A 16436-nucleotide genomic window follows, 5' to 3' on the forward strand; every position below is an offset into this window, starting at 1 on the left:
TAATCTTGGTTTATCTTCTTGGCAAACTTCACTTAGAAATTTAGAAAATGGGGAGAAAGAGTAAACAAGGTTAAGAGTGGGTTCTCAGATAGAATTGGGTACAAATCTGGGCTCCAATACTTAGGCACAGGTGGCCTTGTTGTGTAACCACCTAGGTTACACAACAGGTGTAGGTTAACCATGAGCTGCCTTATCTCATGAGGTCCTTATGAGGATTTAGTGAGCTATGCACCTGAAGTCCTTAGCTGTAGCCAGACAGCAAGTGTTCAAAGATGTTAATTATTGTTTTCGGTTACTGTTTTATCATCGTGCAGGGTCACATAGCTAAGAGGAATTTCAAATCCAAGTCCATCCTACTTCAAACTCCTTTGTGCTCCTAAGCTGTACAGTATAATCACCTTGGAGAGTAGGTGATTGGCCCCAAACTACTTCGGAGAGTGCAGGTCATGGCCAGTCAGTCCTGTATCAGACCTCGTCCTTGCCAGATGCCTAGTGCCCCAGATTCCCTCAAATCTCAGGCCAGGTCACCTCCCAACTGGTAAGACTCCTCCACCTTCACCTCTGACTCCCCAAAACTACACTTGGTTTGGATTCCCGGGTACCTTCAGCCTGCAGGGACAGGGGCTGCAGCGTGTACTCCCCATGTCTGCCTCTGCTGTCGGCCTCCCAGCTGAGTAGGCAAAACATTCCTTTACAGAGCAATGGGTTCATGGATAAACTTGTCTCTAGTGCAGCGCTCTATCAGAGCACAGGACATGGGGCCAAAGCACTGCCCTTCCTAGGGAGTCCCGGTTCTCGACCTTCCCAGAATGGAAGTTTGATTCTTCCATTGGCCCATTTCTCAGATGGAAAAACAGATTCAGCAAGGTGCCAACGCTTTGTTGAGGACTACCCTGGAGGCTAGGTTTTGTGAAAGGGTAGACATTTAGACTGGAGTCAGATACGCATTCTGGCTTATCTCCTGACTTACTGAGTGAACTTGAGCAGGTCCCTTTCGCCCATGGGTCTCGGTTTCTTCATCTGCACAAAGGGGACGGAACACTGGATTACGTGTCGCTAAGGCCCCAGGTTCTCAGAGGAAAGCTCACCCCTGCAGGGCCGCCTGGCCCCGCGCGCTGGCGCCCGCTGCACTACAAGCCCCAGCATGCCTCGGGAGGCGGGGCTCAGTGACAGACAGGGAGCTCTGCGAATTGGCGCCCGGCAAAGGGCGCTCAACGGCGCGTGCGCAGAGGACGGCGGGCGGGTGGGCTGGCGGCGGTGGACTCGTCGGAGCTGCGGGCGGTCAGGTAGGGGGCGGGAAGGAGGGTTGGGGACTGGGGACCGCGGCCGAAGTCGTGGGCCGTGGCTCAGCGGCCGGTCGGGGGAACGTGCCGGCGTGCAGCGGCCGCGCCGAATGGCAGGGTCTGGGGACCGGATCTGAGGGGAAGGACTAGGGTGGGGGTGGGGCTTCGAGGGGCAGGCTCGGGAGGGATTCGTGGGGCTGAGGAGATCCGAGGAGATGGAGCTGGGGGAGGGGAGCGAGGGGCTCTGAAGAGATATGCGTTTGCAGCATCTCGGGAGGTATGAGGTAATGTGGGGGCCCTGAGGAGGAACGGGGTGCAGCATGTGGGAGATGGGAGGGAATCAGGGCCCTGGAGGGACCTGGGTGCCGAATTTCAGAAATATGAAGGGACTGGGGGGCCCCGATGAGATTAGAGGGAATCTGGGGGCGCTAGGCATCTGGCAAGGACAGGGTGTAAGATGATAGGAGCAAGGTCTAGGGCGATTCTAAGTGCTATTGAGAAAGGGCTTTCGGAGTGGGCTGAGGGTGAGATAGAGGGGGTGGGGTGAATTCTTGAGGGACTCTATCTTGTTAGCAGGACGAAGGGAGCTGGCTGAGTTGTGAAGGCAGCACATGACATTCAGTGCATAAGAGGAAGGAGCAGGGTTTGAGGGCGGCACAGTGCCTGATGGAATGCAGGAGATGGGGGTTCAGATTGAGGGAGAGCAGAAATCTGAAGTGAGGAATTGGGGCGTTGAACTGAGGTGCGGAGCTGAGTGCGGCAAAGATTTGGAAATAGGGATTAAAGGATCTGTGTCCGAGGGATTTGAGGCATATGAGTGAGGAATTGATGAGGGTTGCAACATACAGCCCCAAAGATTGGAATTTGGTATTGTAAGAGGGTTGTGGACAGGATTTGGAGAGGATTGAATCGTGGGGTGGAAATGTCCTAACTGGGCTATAGAATCAAAGGACAATGAGTAGATTTGTGGATTGGTGTCTTGGGCTGCTAAAGAGATTTTCCTTAAATCGCTACATGGGAGACAGGGGGAGTTTAGGACCTAAAAGTAATGTATGAAACTCTGGATGAGTATATGAAGATGAGCAGAGTTCAGGTGTTGAGGAACAAAGTGATAAATCTTCAGTTCAGATATCCTGAAGGAGTGTGGTAATCCCTGCGAAGGGTAGAATCTTCTTCTTTTATTAAACAAAGATCCGTTATCATAAGGCAGGTATGGTATTGCCACTAACTCCACTCTGATCACCGCCCTCTCCCTCCTCCTCTCCCGGCCCACTGAAAGTGGTAGGCTTTGAGGAAGAAGAAATGGAACTATTCAAGGTCATCTGCCTAAGCCCTTTTCCTTGTACCCCAAGCTACCATAGCAGATAGAATGTGAGACCTCCAGGGGAATGAGTGGAATAATTTATCCTATATAAGATCCATTACAGCTTGAAGGGGCAGTGGCTCTGTGAGTGAGATGTTTGGGCTCGGAGAGGGACAAAAAAAACAAAAAAAAATGAACAACAAAAAAAGGGAACCCTTATGTATTGAGCATTTAGTCCTGTGCTAGACTGTAAAGCAGTGGTTCTTAACCAGGGGTTGCTTTGTCTCCTAGGAGACATTAGGCAATGTCTGGAGATGGTTTTTGGTTGTCACACTTAGGGTGGGGGATACTACTAGCCTTAAGTGGGTAGATTAAACATTAAATATGATGTTTTATGTTAATGTTAAACATTTGACAATGCATGGGATAAGCCCCTCCCCCCCAGTAAGGAATTATCCTGCCTAAAATGTCAGTAATGCCAAAGTTGAGGCACTCTGCCTCAACTTTTAGAGTCAGATACCCTGGGTTCAAGTCCTAGCTCTATCTCTTCCTGACTTTGTGGCCTTGAATGAGTACTTAACCACCCAGTGCCTTGGCTGTTCATCTGTAAAATGGGGTTATGATAACAGGACCTATGTCACAGAATTGTTGTGAGGATTTAGTGAAGTAAATTAGCATGCCTAGGATCTGGCACATAGTAAGTTCTCAAAGTCTAGTAATTTTTAGTCTTGTATCTACTCCTTTACTCAGTTTTCATGACAGTCCTTCTAAGGACTATATTCAGTTTTACACATGAGGAAACTAAGGCTTAGGAAGTGACTTGCCTAAGTTTTCATAGCCAGGAATGACAGTTAAGCTCATACCCAGATCTCTATAACTCTGTATTTTCCCGCTTTCCTTGCTGCTTCCTTGCTAGGACCCGCTGAGTCTTATTTTCTCAGCCCATTCCCCTCTAATGAAAACGAGGATTGCCCAGTGAGTATCACTGACTATCAGATTGAACTCTAAAGTTGGGGGGTAAATCTCTCTGATTAGGTAGGGAGGAGCCCTGGACTTTGTTCTTGATTTGTTCTTAGACCAAGACCAGGGGCTAGATAAGGAGAGAAGCTTGAGGTTATTAGGCAGGATGAGGTGCAACGGACTATGGGGTGAGGTATGGAGGCCGCTGGCTTGAAAAAACACCTCACGGCAGGGACTGAGGCTGAAGGCAGTCATACTTTGAAGGAGAGTAACTACTGTTCTGTATGGTCTCTTTTGGACTGCTTTTCTCTGGAACAGAATAGTAGCATTGGCTCTATCATTTCCAGGACTAGCTACAGCATTGCTGAAGCCAGTTCAGAAACAAAACTTGACTGTATCTGACAGCAAGACTTAGCTGGAATATCCATGCACATCCCTAAAAGAAAATATGTCATGGGAATTCAATCAGTCCTGTCTAAACTCCTTACTCTTTCTAATTTCCCATGTTACCTTGGACAAGCACTTGTCCTGTCAGCTTCAATTTATTAAAAATGCAAATGATTATCATTTGTTGAGTGCTTATTATGTGCGTTATCTTAGTGAATTCAGTCATCCTGCTAACAGTCCGGGTTTTATTCCTTGTTTATAGGTGAGAAAAATAACAGGTTAAGTGACATACCTGGTGCTACAGAACAAGTGGCTAGGTTGGGATACAAACTCAGTTGTGTCTCACACCTGTGTTACATTATAGTAGTTTTATTAGAAGGCTTTTCCAACCCTTCAGAGCCCCTATGTTTATGTCTGGAGAGTAGTTGGAAGCCAAAAGTTTATAAGGCCCTTAAAGTAGATCATTGTCTGTGCACACTGATGTGGAACCTTTGTGACATTCCCTCCATCTTGTCTTTCTGGTAAAACAATCAAATTTAAAAATAATTTCTAGGTGCCCTTACCAACCTCTCAGCCAGACTTTGTCTAAAGCTAGGAACTATGAAACATCCTTTAAGTTAGTAATTTTATGACTGGGAGTTGACACTGGGATTTGAATCCTTGCTCTATTACTTACTGGTTTTGAGACCTTGGACAGGCTACTTTTTTCTGAGCATTGGTTTCCTTATTTTTGAAGAGGAATGACACATACTTTACATGGTTATTATGAGACTATGAGAACATATAAAAAAATGCCTGACAATAAAGAGTAGTTGCTTTAAGAGTGTTAGCAATTATTAGAGGAAGGCAGTGCTGGAAGAGAACTAAGTATTGCTTTGTCAGATTTATTTATTTAGACAGGGTCTTGCTGTGTCACCTAGGCTGGAGTGCAGTGGTACAATCACAGTGCACTGCAGCCTCAACCTCCTAGGCTCAAGTGATCCTCCCATCTCAGCCTCCCAAGTACCTGGGACCACAGGTGCATGCCACCACACCTGATTTTTTTTTTTTTTTTTAATTTATTGTAGAGATGGGGTTTCACTGTGTTGCCCAAGGTCTTTGCCAGATTTTGATAACCCTAAGTAGTCTCTGCCAGTGTCCCCAAAATTCTCATCCCATTTTGTATATTTCCTGGAATCTCCTTGATCCTTTAATCATAATCTCATGATTAAATGAACAGATGTTATATGCAGGGAAAGGAATTGAAAGAGCGAGGGTTGAGGTGAGTTGGAGGTCTCTGAGAAAGGGCTATTGATTTTTCCTTTGTCTTGTATTCCTTGAGTCATATTGGCAGCGTAGATACTACTCAGATGTTTGTGAAAGATGCAAGGGAGTCTCTCTAGGTCCTGCAGTTTTAGAGGAAGACAGAGACAACAGGCAAGCATGTTTTCCAGGAAACCCTGTTATTCATTTAGCCTGCCCTTGACATAGTTTAGCTCAAGTTTTCTTTTTCTACAAACATACTTCCTTCTGGATTGTTTTGTTTGCCCCAGACTGGTACAACTTCAGGAGCATGGCTGTGTTTCCCTATAAGCCCCTACTTGTTGAGTTTATCTTAGTTGTCTGCAGGTGCCTTAAATGCCCTGAGTAATCTAAACTTCATCAGAATCCTCTCCAACACACAGGAGTGGATGTCAGGTGATGGCCTCACTGACTTCTTTAAAGTCAGTCCTGTTAATGAGTGGCCTTTGGTGGCACAGCGATAGTTTTGCACTTGATTAGCATTCTGTTAGAATGCATGAGGAATAAAGTTTAGAAAGCTGACATAAAAGGAAATGAGATAAACCTTGCAAAAAAACCGGTCAAACCAGGGGAGCATGTCAATAGTAGGATGGACCTTTATGTCTTGTGAAAGGAAATGCAATATTTTACATGTTTTCTCGTTTTTAGGGGAAAGCACTGTTTATGTCTGTTTTTTGCTCAAAATTGTATCACCAGTACCGTTCACAGGGCCAGACACATAGTAGGTGCTTAGTAAAGATTTCTTTTGTTAATTGCTTAAAGTTCTCTAGTTTTGCTTGTGGCCTAAACCACCAAAGGCTGATATAGGTATAGGAAATAGAGACATCTAGAGAACTACCCCATGGTGGCGATTCAAGCATTAGATGAAGATTTGAAACCTTAGATCATCTGTAATCTTTAGATTCTGGGATCAGGTAAAACAGTTTCTAGGAGGGGTCAGAATTTTTATTGTTTAATTGTATGTATCTGAGGCCTTGGGTACAGTCTGCTGAAAAGTGCGTATTCGTTTCTTCTAATAGGTTGGGTGGTGGCAGCAGCAACTGCTGCTGCCACTACTACTGCTAATAATAATAAAAACTATTATTTATTTATAGTTAATTGCATGCCTGGCTTGGTACTGTACTTAGTGCTTTACACATGTAATCTCATTTAATCTTTACAATAACCTTGTGAGGAAGAGACTATTTTAAAGCCTCTTTTCATAGGTAAACTGAGAACTACAGAAGTATTAATAACTTGCCCATGTCTTCACAATAAGTGGTAGAGCTTGAATTCAAATCCAGGAAAGCCTGATTCCCTCAGGCCTACTTCCTTAATCTATATAATACTGCCCACTCCTAGTTCGTGTCTTTTAGTCCTAGTTCTGTTGTGTGATTTGTGGTCTTAATTTCCCCCTCTGGTCTTAGTTTTCTCATCTATTTTACAACTTGAGATTACTACCTTTTCTTCCCCTTTTGCCCAGGCTGAAGTACAGCAGCAGCATCACAGCTCACTGCAACCTCCACCTGCTGGTCTCAAGTGAGGAGATTGCTACAAATTCTAGCATTTCATACTCAGTCTGTGCTTGAAGGAGCTACAGCAGCTCATTTTCTGGGCAATAGAAGTTGTAAATTCATTTACCCATCAGTTTTTAGCCTGGATGTCTAACATTCTTAATTAAAACTCTTCAAAACTGACCAGCCCTTTTATTAATCTTTATGTGCCTTTGTATGCCATGAAAGGAAAGTTTCTTCATGCTTTCAAAATGTAGTTTGTAAACTGAATATGTTACTAATACTAGTACAGTTATTGTTAATGCTGTTTCTGGTTATTATTTATTTAGCATCCTTTTATTATACACCTACAGGTATCAGGCTAAGTACTTTATATGCATAAAATCCATAGTCATTACAGTACTCTTTTTATAAACTAAAAAAACAGGTTTAGACAGGTTAAATAAATTGCTTCCTTCCCCACAACTTGTGACAGTGCTGAGATATGATCTCAGTTCTATATAACTTCAAGGTTCTTTTTCTTTGGTTTATTTGCTTTTTCTACTACCTTGGTTACTCATTTCATGGAATGGGGAAAACCCAGTGGTGCTAGAAGAGGCTAGATTAATATGGAATATGATTATGTAATTTTTCTGAGTCTTAGGGCAGCCAGAGTAGACAGAGCTTAAGGGATAGTTTCTCATTGGGAGCTGAAGAGATGTGCTAGTACAGTATGGTACGGTATGTACAGTATTAATCATTAGGTCAAGGGTTGTGAGAAGATGGTAAGCTGATGTTAGATGAGGTGGGAGATCAAGAATTAATGGGACAAAGTGCACAACAGGAAACAGACCTTCAAGGGATCATGAAGGGAGCCAAGATGATACATAGCATGTTGGATACTCACTCTGATTGGTTGCAGAGTTGATAGCTGGCAGAAAATGGGCAGCTTACTTAAAGATTTAGAATGATAAGACAATTCCTTTTATTTGTGTAGCCTTTTGGGGAAACTGAAGTCTAATTGACCTTCTATCTGAGTCATTCTTGGTATTAACAGTAATGACGAGATGTGCCCTTCTGGAGGAGACAGGCTGTATCTGCCTGTCTCTTAGCCCCATTTCAGGCTAGGATCCTTCACAAAGCCATGTTTTCAAGTCATGGAAATGGGAAAAGTGGTTCTGGCTTTTTCCAGGTTTGAGGCTATATCCGTGCCTTATGCTTTCATGAAGGGAACACAGGTTTTCCTGGCAAAGCATGGCAGCTTTGGGGCAGGAATTCTTGACATCCTCAGAGAGCTTGGTGAAGCTGTAGTCATCTGAGATAATTTGGGGATGTGGGCATAGTAAATTCGTTTTTTTTAACCTGATGTCTTAGAGAGGTAGGAAGCTTTTCAATAGGAGGAATATGATATTCCAGAAAGCTGGGGAAATAATTTGCTGCTATTTTTACAAGTTGGCAGCCTTGTCTAATAAACTGATCTGCATTGCCAGCTCTGGGAAGAACACAGATGTCCCTGTGCATTGTAAGGTAATGTTCTAGATTCAAACTCCAAATGTTGTCCTCAGTCTGTTGTCCCAGACGATAGAAGAGAGAACTGTAGCTATTGATTTAGAATTCAGAAGGGTTGCATGGATCCTGAATTGTAATTTCTATCAGTATGTCTATACTATTGCCTCTAGACACTTGACATTTAAGAATTTACCATTCATAGTTTCAGATATCCACATCAGACCTCATATGCTTATGATATGTGGTAAGTACTGTTTTGCTGAGGTATGGATTTGAGTCAGAAGGGATTGCAAGCTTGCTCTGTGAGAGTAGGTCACTCAGCTAATAAATCAATCTATCCCACTCTGTAGCAGCAGAATCTCATAAATATATTAGTGTTCTTTCTCTGTTATGGAGAAAATGCATATGCTATAAGGCAGCATTCCCCAGAGTATGGTCAAGAGAACATTAGTTAATGATTGTTATGTGACAGTAAAAAATAGCTTGAAATAATGTTGGGTTAAATAAAGTAAAAATATCTGTACTGCAAGGTTCTACCATATTTGAGCTGCGTGACCTTGAGCAAGTTTTTCTGAGTATTCGTTTCCTCATCTGTAAAATAGGATAATAAAAATATTACCTACTTCATAGTGTCATCATGAAGATTAAAAGAGGTTAAGCATATAAAGTGTCTGTCACAGTAACTAGCACATAGTAGGCACTAGATGCAGTTTCCCTTGTAGTACAAACGAAGTGGGATATCAGGGAGGAAGAATTGACTTTAGATAATTGTGCATGTCTGCTGCTATATATTTGTCAGATTGCATTCCAAAGCTAATATAGTAGAAACTTGTTGTAATATGTATCTCTACATTAACTCCCGTTCTTCTCTATGCCTGGAGAAAGAGTTGATGTCATGTGCAAAGTGTTCTTGAGCTAAATGCATTGTCCTTAAAATCCAACGAACTTGCCCTCCACTTCCTCTTTCTCCTTAGTGGTTGACCATCTGCAGATCACAAGACTGCACAGGTACAGCTGTAGGATTTGCATTTATGAAATGCTGACTTTATCATATGCCTCAACTTGCTAGACCTATTCGTTCTGGTTTGGGGTATAAGTTGACAGTAACCTAAGGCTACAGAGGACTGAGATCTCTCTGGGTCAACTTCATAAGCATATGTATATCAAGAGGGTTGGAGTGTTCATGATTTTTACTGGATGAAGCAGAAGGTACTGTAAGCCAGAAATAAACTGTCTTGATAAGGCACTGCTATTTTTTAAATCATCTGGACTTGAGTCTTTGGCTGTCTCAGCTTTTCATCACTCCCCCACTATAATCCACTCACCTTTCAAATCTTACTGATTATACTTCTGGATATTGCTCAAATGAATCTTTCCATTTCTAACACCTGCTCCCTAGTTCAGACTCCCCATTACCCCTGTCTTCTCTGATTTGTTTCCCCACTGCATTCCTGCTTTGATCATAATCAGCTTCCTGCTTCAAAACATTTATCGCCTCACCATGCCTTTGAAAATGAAGCTCAAAAATCTCATTTTGGCTCTTAAGACCTTTTATAATTATTCCCCCAATTTACGTTTCCAAGCCTGTTACTCTATTCCCCATATATACTCCCACTGTTTTAATCTAAGGATAATAAAAAAGAGAACTAAAATTCATTTAAGGCTTTTTTTGTGCAGAGCCAAATCTTAGCATTCTATATACTCTATAGATTATTTAATTCTTACATTAACTCTGTAAAGACAGTATTATTTCCATTTTAAAGATGGAGAAGATAAAGTGCATAGATATTAAATATTCTGTTTTCTTTCTAATACATGAAACTTCTTGTCCTTTCCTTTGCCTTTTAAACTTTGTTAAGGTTGTGCCTTTTGCCTACTTCTTTCTTCCCTCTCCGTGTATTCATGCTTCTTTCCACGCCAATATAAAATGTCATCTTCCTTTTGAAAATTCTTTTTCCCTTCAAATTAGAAGGACTCCTCAACCCCATCAAACTTAGTTTTATTTCATTTATAGTACTACTTTCTGCCTTCATTATTATTTGCCTATGTGTCTTGTCTTTTATAAAGTTTGAATATCTGAAGAGCAGGATCTGTATCCTGAAGACCTCTTGTATCTAGCACAGAACAAGATACCTAAACTTAGATGGGTGGGTAGATGAGTAGGTAGGAGGATAGATGCATGGAAAATGTGTATTTTCTGATCTAATGTTTTGCAGATTACCTAAAGCTAATCATCACAATTTTCTAAGTCTGTGGATGATTCCTAGGGCCCCAAACATGACACAGTAAACTCTATGACATGATGAAAAAAAAAAAAACAGCCTCTACACTTTTGCTTACATGGTTTTCTTTGCTTAAAGTACCTTTATCCCTCATATAAGTCCTTCATATCTTTCAAGACATATCTTAGGCATGAAACTGCTTTTGGGAAGCCTTCCCCAAGTCTGTTAGGTAGAATCCATCATTCCATCCACTGTACTCCAGCAGAACATTATGTGGACCTGCATGTCACACTTATTCCTTTTACTGTGCATAATTATCCTGTGCTTTTCTCTTAGTGTAAATTATAAGTTGTAAAACTCACCAAATATGAAAATAATCATTAGCATTTATTACAAGTATACTACTTCCCTGGTGCTATATACTAAGCACATCATATTTGTCTTGTTATTTAGCCCTTACAATAACCATATAAGGCAGACACCATTATTACTTCTATTTTACGGATGAGTGATGGGGAAAGAGCTTTTGGAAGTTTGAGTTACTTCCTTATGGTCATGCAACTAAGTAAGTGTCTGAGATTCCAGAATCTGAATTATTACCCACTATGCAGTGTTTTGTCTTGTTTGTTTCCCTATTTGTCACCTTCACGTGATACATAATAGACCTCAATAAAAAAGTAAGTGAATGACTGAACGACTGATCATAGCTATTCTCTAAATGTTTCTTGAGTGAATTGATTTATATAGTCAGAGGAAAATGAATAATGGTTTCTTTTTCTCTTTAGCAGGAATTTTACCCTCTAGGGCATGAATACTGTGCTGTTCAGTTCTGAGCTGTGCTAGCAGTACCCTTCAAAGGAAGAGCAATGGCTGCAGCAGCAGCTTCTCACCTGAACCTGGATGCCCTCCGGGAAGTGCTAGAATGCCCCATCTGCATGGAGTCCTTCACAGAAGAGCAGCTGCGTCCCAAGCTCCTGCACTGTGGCCATACCATCTGCCGCCAGTGCCTGGAGAAGCTATTGGCCAGTAGCATCAATGGTGTCCGCTGTCCCTTTTGCAGCAAGATTACCCGCATAACCAGCTTGACCCAGCTGACAGACAATCTGACAGTGCTAAAGATCATTGATACAGCTGGGCTCAGTGAGGCTGTGGGGCTGCTCATGTGTCGGTCCTGTGGGCGGCGTCTGCCCCGGCAGTTCTGCCGGAGCTGTGGTTTGGTGTTATGTGAGCCCTGCCGGGAGGCAGACCATCAGCCTCCTGGCCACTGTACACTCCCTGTCAAAGAAGCTGCTGAGGAGCGGCGTCGGGACTTTGGAGAGAAGTTGACTCGTCTGCGGGAACTTATGGGGGAGCTGCAGCAGCGGAAGGTAGCCTTGGAAGGTGTCTCCAAGGACCTTCAGGCAAGGTATAAAGCAGTTCTCCAGGAGTATGGACACGAGGAACGCAGGGTCCAGGATGAGCTGGCTCGCTCTCGGAAGTTCTTCACAGGCTCTTTGGCTGAAGTTGAGAAGTCCAATAGTCAAGTGGTAGAGGAGCAGAGTTACCTTCTTAACATTGCAGAGGTGCAGGCTGTGTCTCGCTGTGACTACTTCCTGGCCAAGATCAAGCAAGCAGATGTAGCACTACTGGAGGAGACAGCTGATGAGGAGGAGCCAGAGCTCACTGCCAGCTTACCTCGAGAGCTCACCCTGCAAGATGTGGAGCTCCTTAAGGTAGGTCATGTTGGCCCCCTCCAAATTGGGCAAGCTGTTAAGAAGCCCCGGACAGTTAACATGGAAGATTCCTGGGCCATGGAGGCGGCAGCCTCTGCTGCTTCTACCTCTGTTACATTTAGAGAGATGGACATGAGCCCGGAGGAAGTGGTTGCCAGCCCTAGGGCCTCACCTGCTAAACAGCGGGGTCCTGAGGCAGCCTCCAATATCCAGCAGTGCCTCTTTCTCAAGAAGATGGGGGCCAAAGGCAGCACTCCAGGAATGTTCAATCTACCAGTCAGTCTCTACGTGACCAGTCAAGGTGAAGTGCTAGTTGCTGACCGTGGTAACTATCGTATACAAGTCTTTACCCGCAAAGGCTTTTTGAAGGAAATCCGCCGCAGCCCCAGTGGCATTGATAGCTTTGTGCTAAGCTTTCTTGGGGCGGATCTACCCAACCTCACTCCTCTCTCAGTGGCAATGAACTGCCAGGGGCTGATTGGTGTGACTGACAGCTATGATAACTCCCTCAAGGTATATACCTTGGATGGCCACTGTGTGGCCTGTCATAGGAGCCAGCTGAGCAAACCATGGGGTATCACAGCCCTGCCATCTGGCCAGTTTGTAGTAACCGATGTGGAAGGTGGAAAGCTTTGGTGCTTCACAGTTGATCGAGGATCAGGGGTGGTCAAATACAGCTGCCTGTGCAGTGCTGTGCGGCCCAAATTTGTCACCTGTGATGCTGAGGGCACTGTCTACTTCACCCAGGGCTTAGGCCTCAATCTGGAGAATCGACAGAATGAGCACCACCTGGAAGGTGGCTTTTCCATTGGTTCTGTAGGCCCTGATGGGCAGCTGGGTCGCCAGATTAGCCACTTCTTCTCAGAGAACGAGGATTTCCGCTGCATTGCTGGCATGTGTGTGGATGCTCGTGGTGATCTCATTGTGGCTGACAGTAGTCGCAAGGAAATTCTCCATTTTCCTAAGGGTGGGGGCTATAGTGTCCTTATTCGAGAGGGACTTACTTGTCCGGTGGGCATAGCCCTCACTCCTAAGGGGCAGCTGCTGGTCTTGGACTGTTGGGATCATTGCATCAAGATCTACAGCTACCATCTGAGAAGATACTCCACCCCATAGGGGATGAGAAACACCATTTTCTTCTGCTCGCAAGCCAACTTCTCTTCCCTTAGTTCTTGGTTGTTAGTGGCACATATAGAATAGACTCGGCATATGGACTGATTCCAGCTAGGTAGTTCTAGAACTTTAGAAGCTCCATCTTTTAATATTTTTTATTTGTTATTTCCCCCTCCCCACTTCCCACCTAAATTTAGAGCTTTAAAAGATGCACTGCCCAAATAGGACACGCAATGGTGTTAGCTGAAGTTTGATTAGCAATTAGGCACTTCCAAGGCTTTAGTAGAGAGCGCCACTTTAGCCCTTTGTGCCATGTTTGAAATTTGCCCTTGTATTAAATCCTTCATTTTTTCCCGTTTGGCTTTGATGCCCTTGATCCATTGTTTCCTTCCTATTATAATGTGCTTCATCTGTGACACTTTCTCTTCAACTCTGATTGGATTCACTGTGCATGCTTCAGTGGGATCTGCTCCACCTTTCAGTGACATTTCAGACATATTCCTGTAACATTATGTCTCAGTCTGATCGTCTTTACCAGTGTGAAAGCTCATTCATTTACTGCTACCAAAGGGGATACACAGGCCCTTTAGGAAGCAGTACCTCTCACCTGGAGGATCTGTGCCATCTTGGATTGAGAACTGCAGATGTGACAGAATGGATTGACCCTAGTTGGTTGGTATTGACGACTTCAGCCTGGAAATTGCTTGCCTTTTAAAGAAGCATAATATGGATTGGAATTATGCCAAAGCATAGGCAGCTAGGAATAAGCAAACAAATGCTGATATAGTCAGCAAACTTGGATAGTCTCTAGGGCTCATCGTTTTTCATACTACCTCTCTCTTCTGGCCTGTGTCTAAGGAATTGTACAACATAGGCCAGGGCCAACAAAATGGAGAGGTGGACACATTTTCATGTTCATTACTAAAACAAACAGCAAAACTGTTGGTTTGTTATTCTGTATTTTCCTCAAGTGAGTACATACTATTTGGTTTCAGGATTTCTTTCCATTTCTCTATCAAGCATTAAATAATTGAGAACTGTTTCTTCATCACTGGTGTTCATGTCTTTTAATTAAATACGGAATTTTGGAGATAATAAGAGGGATAACCTGCACTATGCCATTTTGCTTCCTTATCTCACTGTGTTCTTTGAAAGTGTAGGTATCTATCCACGTCAAAATTCAGCCAAAAGCACTGTTATGTAAAGATAATAACACAAATCTTTCTCCCAAATACATATGTACAGAATCATCCCCCAAGGTTTAGAGTCACCAATACCCTATTCTAAATTGAGCTTCTGCTATATATTTTATGTTTATAATTACAGCTCACAAAAAGGAATTTAGTCTTGTTTTTGAGATGAGAAGTGGGTGAGAGAACCTGTGATGAGGTTCCTGAGGCTTTGGTGTTTACTAAGCAATATATCTTACTCTAGGTGCAGGGCTGATGGCAAGCCGAAGAGCAGCTCCCTTGCTTTCATGTAAACAAAATTTGCTAAACTGAGCTGCACAAAATTGTTTTTATGGTAGTAGTGTTTCTTTGGCTTGTATCGTAATAGCTGCCAAAGGATAGGTAAAGAGGTCATTAAAATGATGTTGAACTAGTTTGTCTTGTTCTTTTCATCTGGAGAAAGCCCCATATTCTGATTATGAAATTGCATCCGATTTTCAAAGATTGGGTAATTGAGAGGAAACTGATCCAATTAAAAGTGCATCACAAATGACTTCACTAGTTATTAGAGCCACTTTATCTGTGTGGGCACCCAGCAGCAGGAGATCTGTCTTTGCTGTCAGTGGGGGACTTGCTGAGGTAGTAACAGTGGCTCGGGCCTTTGGCACACCGTTTGCAGTGGAGGAATAAATATAATATTGTGGGCTGGTTGGAGGTAAATGAGGCCAGGAATCCTCCAGCTGCCCATGCTTTGAAAGAGGTGCTATCACTGAGTGACATTCAACATTTAGATCTCTACCCATCTAAACCAGTCATGCCTTTTCCCTCAAGTAAAGCAAGTATCTGTTGACTCAAAATGGAAGTGTGATCTAAGTGTTTTTTCTTTTTCCCCTTTGATGTGAATATTTTAGGCTGTGCTTAGTACAGTCAATGTTTAATTATCTGCTGTGTTGACTAAATTGCAGACTAGGGCCCCAGGAAACTAATTTGTTCAATTACAGCAGTTTTTTTTTTGTTGTTGTTTTTTAAAGCAGCAGTACCCTTGTCCAAATAAAGTCTTATATGGAAGTCTATCATGTAAAATAGATCAAAGAGCAGCTGCTCTGATTGAAGCAGGTTTGTGCTGCTGAAGAATATGCTGTTTCCTCCCTTTACCTTACCTCTTGTGCTACCATTGCAAAACTTGTGAATCTATAGAATACTTTTCTGAAAACCACTGAACTACCACATTGCTTACCTTATAGTTCTGTCTTATTAGTCATGTGGCTTTGGGCAAGTCATTTAACTCTTCCTCTTCTGGAAAATAACAAAAATGATCCCTGCCTCCTAGAAGGGTATGAGATAACTGATGTGAAAATAACCTGGTTTCATTCCTGGAATATTCAATAAATGATGATCGTTATTCTTTTATCTAGTTGCTCAAAAGAGCACCTGTGGTGGGAAGTGGTCCAACCATGCTAAACAGTTCCTTTCTTCTTGCTTGACAGGTTTCTATTTGGTGATTAAAACCTTTCTCAGGCATTTCTCTCCCCTCACAAGTCTCCAAGTATCGAGTTCATCTGTTCCTTTCTACTGTCTATTTCATATTCCTATTATATAAATCACTGTGTTGCAATTACCTGTCCATATATTTGAGCTTTATTGAGGGCTAACTAATCTAGGGAAAGTCTAACCCCTGCAACCCCAACCACCATGTAACATGGTGCCTAGTATAGAATATGTTCTCAGTTATTTAATTGGTCCAGGTATTTACCTGACTTAATGGGACTCCAATAACCTGAGTCTTCCTAGTGTAGCCCCCTTAGATTAGATAAAAAGGAATACTCAGACAAGCCCTTTTATAAGGTGTATAAAAAACTAGTGGCAAACAGTTGACTTAAGAGTTTGGTTAAGCCCCTCCTTCCTTTATCATTCTGAGTGATTACATAGAATTTAAGGTTTTGGAGCAATGATTCATTCAATATTTATGAACTGCCTACTGTGGGCCAGTGTATACTCCAGTCTTGAGTCTGCAGAGGGGCACTC

The 16436-nt window shown here is 42.9% G+C and overlaps 2 protein-coding genes across 5 annotated transcripts in view; one reads left to right on the forward strand and one right to left on the reverse strand.

The window, feature by feature from the left end:
* The window catches only part of ASTN2 (astrotactin 2), a 384514-nt gene that overhangs the window by 245499 nt on the left and 122579 nt on the right, over positions 1–16436 (reverse strand). The window lies entirely within an intron of this gene.
* Positions 1207–14845, forward strand: TRIM32 (tripartite motif containing 32). 4 transcript variants are annotated; one of them, XM_017856270.1, is made up of 2 exons: positions 1207–1286; positions 11203–14845. In XM_017856270.1, the coding sequence occupies exon 2, from the start codon at positions 11284–11286 to the stop codon at positions 13243–13245; it is 1962 nt and encodes a 653-aa protein (XP_017711759.1). In that variant the 5' UTR covers positions 1207–1286; positions 11203–11283; the 3' UTR covers positions 13246–14845. The 4 variants fall into 4 exon arrangements, with proteins under 4 accessions (XP_017711759.1, XP_017711760.1, XP_017711761.1 ...); XM_017856271.1 differs by having other exon boundaries at positions 11206–14845; XM_017856272.1 differs by lacking the exon at positions 1207–1286 and adding an exon at positions 1479–1567.

The sequence above is a fragment of the Rhinopithecus bieti genome, unplaced genomic scaffold (assembly GCF_001698545.2).
Source record: "Rhinopithecus bieti isolate Rb0 unplaced genomic scaffold, ASM169854v2 scaffold_42948, whole genome shotgun sequence".
NCBI classification, from domain to species: domain Eukaryota; kingdom Metazoa; phylum Chordata; class Mammalia; order Primates; family Cercopithecidae; genus Rhinopithecus; species Rhinopithecus bieti.